The following is a 5,821-nucleotide window of genomic DNA, read 5'->3' as shown; positions in this document are numbered from 1 at the left end:
TTTGACATTTTCCAACAATACAGTGTGTTACTATAACCAACAAGCAGCTAGTAAAAACAGTTTCTTTCACACAAAATCAGTAAAACAGAAAAGTAGCAGCTAAAGGGTTAAGTCTGCAAGGCCCGCCCACACTCATGTAAACCTACAGTCTCCCCTCCTCTGGTCTCCGTCACCCTTCTGCTCCTGCAAAAACAAGCAAACAAACAAAACAAAAAAAACCCTCACATACATCCACCTTTTTTTCACTGTTTGGGGTGGATTAGGCATTAGAAAGGACTAATACTAAAATAGTTACTGTCCTCTCAATTTCAAGTCAGTCACACTTAGTCCACATCATCAGTCCAGCCACAGTCCAGTCACATGCATTCATACCAGTCATTGCTGATAGTGGAAAACTGCGCACGAATGTAAGTATCCACTGGCAGCAATGTTACAAAAATAAGAACAATTCTTATTGCTTTTGAAAGGGATTGAATCACTACAATCCTTTTAAACACAGGACTTACCATCTAATATGGTCAGCGTCCTAGGTAGGTGAATTTCCTCAGAAGCCCATTGTAATCTAGAGAAGCTCACCTTATATTTGCTCAGAATTAAAATATTTTATAGCCTTTTACTCCCAATCTTGCAGGCCTGCTTTTAAATCACCAACACACAAAATATCACCCCCAGAGGGATGATACCTGGCAGGTTTTTTCCTAAGTGCACTGTTACAAAAAAAACATATTAGGCCCGGTTCTAAGTGTACACTCCCCCCCCCACCCCCACCCCCCCCAAAAAAAAAAAAAACAACAAAAAAAAACAGTCTTTCTCTTAGAAAAAGAAAACAACCCAAACCTAACTGGCAAAATCGGCCTGGTACTAAAACAAAACCCAAAAATCTGCCAGAAAAATCACAAGAAAAATGTCTTGCTTTCAGGTGAAATAACATGCTGTAGGGGTTAGAACCTGCTATGCACTGCTGCTGCAGTCACTGATTCTGGCTTTAATTAATAACTGATGCTTACATGGTCTGAAATCAGACTTAAGAGTCACTACCTTTGTTCATTTTCCCCACATAATATTTACTGGTTGCCCACAAATGCTCCAGAATATCACACAATTCTGGAAAGTCTGGGGCCAACCAACATAGTTGCACCTGAAAAATACACAGAGAAATCCCCCCCCCCCCCCCCTTTTTTTTTATTAGCAGCTGCACAGTTCACACAACATTAATGTTCACCATTAAAAACTTCCTAAACACAGAATGTGAATTTCTGTGCTTTTATTTTTTATTTTTTATTGTTTTACTTATTTTTCATTTTCACAGACCCAATCATTTTGTTGAACTTTTCTTTTTTTTTTCCAACATAAAACATGTGACATGTTGACATGTATGTCACAAAACAAGTTTGTTCTCATGTAATCAGAGTGTATATCTGAATGCAAGCTTCACCCTTACATCAGAAACAGGAAACTAATTTCAACCCTCTGCTAAATCTTATTCACTTGTTGTATAATCCAGTCAACCTTCCCTGATCTAGTAACAATCAACTAATTTGCATATCAGCTATTAACCCACCAAGTTGACAGGACAACAGAAATGCACATTCAAAATATTATCACAAAAGAGAATTTCCTTCAAACAGTAAATTACTTGTGCTGCACCAATCAAGCAGAAAGCATTTCACATTTTACTATATTAACAACTAAATTTATTGTCTGAGCACTGGTTGGTCAAACCAGAATCTCTCTTTTTTTTTCCCCTTCACAAAAGTTAAACTCTTGTCCTGCAACCTAGAGAGTTAATTGTCAGCCTTTGATAACAAGTGTCTGTTAAATTTACACAATTTTAACACTAATGAGAGATAACAAGCTGATCTTCATTGCATGTGTGTGTGCGTTAGTAGGCAGGTTTAATGGATGTGTGTGCAGTGGAGCTGCAGATTCAGCAGGGCATGTCCTTAAAGCTGCCTTTCCTTCACATTTCTCTGTTTATGTGTGTTTGTGTGTGTTATTTTTACCTTTGTTGCGATCCTACGGACTCTTTATCAACCTCCACAAGACAGTCAGCCACAGTTTTCCAACCCAATTTTCATGTGTTCTCACGTTAACAACAACAGCCTTCATTTTTCCTCCATGCTCTCTTCTCCCCACTTCTCACAGCTTCTGTCTCTCTCCCACATCTGCAGCAGTTCACAGTTGTGGCATGTCAGGGGCCCAGTGGGCCGTTCTTCTTCAGCTTTGCCTTTTGTCTTTCACTCTGTTCAGTCTCTTCCTTTGCCATTTCAACACCTAGTATGGCAAATGTGAAATTCACAGTCTTCTCAAGTCCATTCACACACAGTGATGTCGCTGGTGAACCTCTCAGCTTGTGATCAGGAGCGAATGCTTCCATATTTGTACATGCTGCTCAACCCTTTAAGGTTTAAGGTTTAGGGCAGTGTTGCTGTGTGTTCACATTGTCGACTCTTGAAGTCGATGTCGTTGCTCTCGAACTGCATTTTGTCTTCAGGGAGAGATTGATTGTCCTCGAAGCTTGTTCTTCAGGTTAAGATGTACATGGAGTGATGCTGTGTAATATTCAGCCAAAACACAACTGGATGCGGTTCCAATTAAGTTAAGCTATCATTTTGCTCCGGCCACTGTGCTTGTGGAGGACGTTGATCCAGTTCCGTAGCCACCTGTACTAACACACTAAAACATTTATTTAATATCATTTTCATCACTACTCACTAACACTTTCATTCTCTGATTCAGTAAAAACACCACTTTTCCACATTTAACACCCCTCTTCTCATTATTCATCCCACACAAATCAGCCTCTTTTCTTTGTTGACATCTTTCTTTCTCTTACACAACACATACTCCACCCATTTGGAGTTTTCAACCAGACCACCTCCAGGGACACAACCTCCCCACAGCTCCTGAGCTCAGCACCCATTGCAGGCGGGCGTCCCCTCTGCAGCCTTTGCTTCGGTACAAAGTGCTAAAAACCATAAACCCAAGGACAGAAGAGTCCTTCCCACGACAGTCCTTAATTTAGGCATCGTATTTTGAGGTTTTCCCTTTCTGTGGTCCGCTTGAAAACTCCCCCCAAATCAAAAACAGCTCACCGTTGCAGATTCTTTTGCCCACTTCTTTCCTCATAGTTTACTAATTTCCTGCATGTGTGAGTCGCTGAAGGTCTCTCGCGGTTCCCCCTTTTTTGAAAACAAAAACTGTTCTATTTTCATTCATTTTATAAATCATATCTTTTAATTTTTATTTTTTTTGTCTTTAAATATATAACTCAGTTGTGTTGATTTATGACTGTATTTATATGATAACCTGCCTGAGGTTGTCCTACTTTGTCTGTATATCTGTAATAAGGTTTTAGTGAGTCTGTTTACTCTCTCACATTTTAAATGTCCACAAAAAACTTCTTTTACACACATTAAATGAAACTTTGAGTATTTATTTATTATTTGCAGTCATCTGCTGCGCACATTCATACATTCAATCCTTTTTACAAATCATTCATCTGATTGAACAAAACTGATTACAAACAAGTTGAGCAGTTTCATAACTCACACAGATCTTCATGTTTAAAGATAAAAGATATATATCTTTATATTCTATTATCAATAAATCTATTCTCTGCTTCAGTCTGCTTTAACCACAAAAACAACAGTTTGTCTTCCCTTGTCTCCAAATAAAAACAATAAAAGAGATGAAATCCAGCCTTAAGACTAACAATAAAAACTACATAAAGTGTTTAAATGAAATGAATAAAGCAGGAAACCGCAGCAGCTTTCATCTCTTTGGCTCCAGGAAAACTAAAGCAAACATCTCAATGATTGAAACAAAGATAAGTCACCGCAGGGAATAAAACGCTCGACAGATCGTGAAGGTCTGGGTGTGTTGCTCAAATATTGTTCACTGGTTTTTTTTCTGCTGTTCATAAACATCCGAAATCAGAACTATAAACTGGCATCTGTCATCATGTTAAGGTGATTACATGCAGTCCAATTAACAACAGGACAAAATGATCTGATTTATTTTCTCTCTGATTCTTTAGTTTAAACTACCAAAGCAGTTAAAAAGCAAGAACATCTTTGTCCTAGATGTTATTTTTAGATGTTAAATTAAAATAAAAACAAACTCGGATTTAGTCTGAAGCTTTATTTGAGAGAAATTCCATCCCTCCTAACAGATTAAGAAGGAAATTTACATCTGTTTGTGATCAAGAACATTTTAAACTTATATCTTTCAAACCTCTGAAACCATCGAAATTCTATAGAGAAATCATCTGTTTTACTGCAGGTTTGGACTGAACCTCCTGATCTGGTCTCACTTTGTCAAATTAGAGGAGCAACCTCAGACCTCCCTGTTGTTCTATTCAGATCTAGTTGTGACAGTTGTTTGGGTAAAGTCTAGTTTTAAGAAAATTTTTAACCTCTTCTTTGGATACAACCTCAAAACCAGGAATGTAACATCCCTTCTGGAAATTCGCTGAAATACTCCAATCTGATCTCAAGAGCCACAAATTGAAGTGTGGTAGTCCAACGTTTAGTTTTAGATGCAGAAAAGGTTGAAGAAGACTTGTAGCAGCCTTTTTATGAGGTGGTCTCAGACATACTCAGATCTGGTTCTCATGGAGTCAGGTTCTAGCTTCGTCAGGACCGGAGGGACATCAACGGGTCTGTTACTGTTTAGCTTCTGCACATAAAAACAGGAAATTAGCAGCAGCATTCCTGCAGCTAGATGAAGGACGCCGGCCGTCCAACCACAGAACAGAGCATCCCCAAATTCCCATCGTGGGACCATGTCAGGCACTGACTCATCGAAGAACTCTTCGACTGTCACATGGGCGATGTAGGAAACTGGGATGAGGCCCAGGATCCCCGCCACCAGCCACAATGCCCCACTGGTTGCCTTCAGGGCCCTCTTACAGCTCACGTCCTCCAACTGTTGCCGGCAGCCGTTGACAAGGTGGAGGCTGGGTATGGCAAGCAAAAGCCCCAGCATTCCTACCCCTAGCGCCGTGCACATGAGGATCCGGGCGATCTTGATCTCTGGTCGCAGCCCCAGCAGACTGTCATAGGGCCTACACTCCAGTGTTCCCTGCTGATTGAGCACGCAGGTCTCCCAGAGGCCCACCCCAAGAGTCTCTGTGACCAGCAAGTTGGACAGTGTGAGCCATGAGGACATCAGGGTGGTGGCCAGAGAGCAGAGCCAGGCCCCCGCTGAGATCAGAACCCCCACCAGCTCCAGAACACTGATGATAGGGTCCATGATGGTGATGTTGTGGCTTTCAGAGAGTGCTGGTCTTTACCTTGCTGCTGTCAGGAGGTGGGCCAGCTCGCACATCACTGTTCCCAGAGAGAGACACTGCAGTCAGGCCCAGTCAGGAGGGTTATCACCCCCCTCTCAAGGCAGAGGCAGAATGTGATTGGCTGACTGGAAACAACAGCATCGCTGTGAGGTCGCCTGTAGACAGGATGTTATCGAAGCCCACATCTCAGACTGAAAGGCGTTTGAAGTCAGCGATGTCACTTGTTCTGCCTCCCTGCTGCCTTCCTCCTTCCCCCCTCCTCTCTATTTTACACAGCGTCTGTTTGGTCTTCGTTCAGCTGATTGAGATATATCAAAAGGAAACATGCACACACTCCTCCCCACCATTACAGAAACCTGAGTGAGTGAGTGAGTGAGTGAGTGAGTGAGTGTGTAATGCAGCATGAATGCAGATGTTCATTGAGAATTTTAACATTTCTAGGCAGGTTACTTCCCCTAGATTCACAACAGCAGTTTGAGAGCTTAATGTTTGATTGGTTAATGATTTTTTTTTTTAAATTTCTGA

General features: G+C 41.2%; 1 protein-coding gene across 1 annotated transcript; it reads right to left on the bottom strand.

Annotated features, from left to right (window-relative positions):
- Positions 1-3,415: 3,415 nt before the first annotated feature.
- Positions 3,416-5,569, bottom strand: LOC120746465 (putative claudin-24). Its single transcript, XM_040051877.1, has one exon. It carries the CDS (start codon positions 5,254-5,256, stop codon positions 4,591-4,593), a length of 666 nt encoding a protein of 221 aa, XP_039907811.1. The 5' UTR covers positions 5,257-5,569; the 3' UTR covers positions 3,416-4,590.
- Between the last annotated feature and the right edge of the window lie 252 nt (positions 5,570-5,821).

The sequence above is a fragment of the Simochromis diagramma genome, unplaced genomic scaffold (genome assembly GCF_900408965.1).
Source record: "Simochromis diagramma unplaced genomic scaffold, fSimDia1.1 OVJJ01000386.1, whole genome shotgun sequence".
NCBI classification, from domain to species: Eukaryota; Metazoa; Chordata; class Actinopteri; order Cichliformes; family Cichlidae; genus Simochromis; species Simochromis diagramma.
The sequence above is the reverse complement of the archived record's forward strand: the minus strand, read 5'-3'. Positions and strand labels throughout refer to the sequence as shown.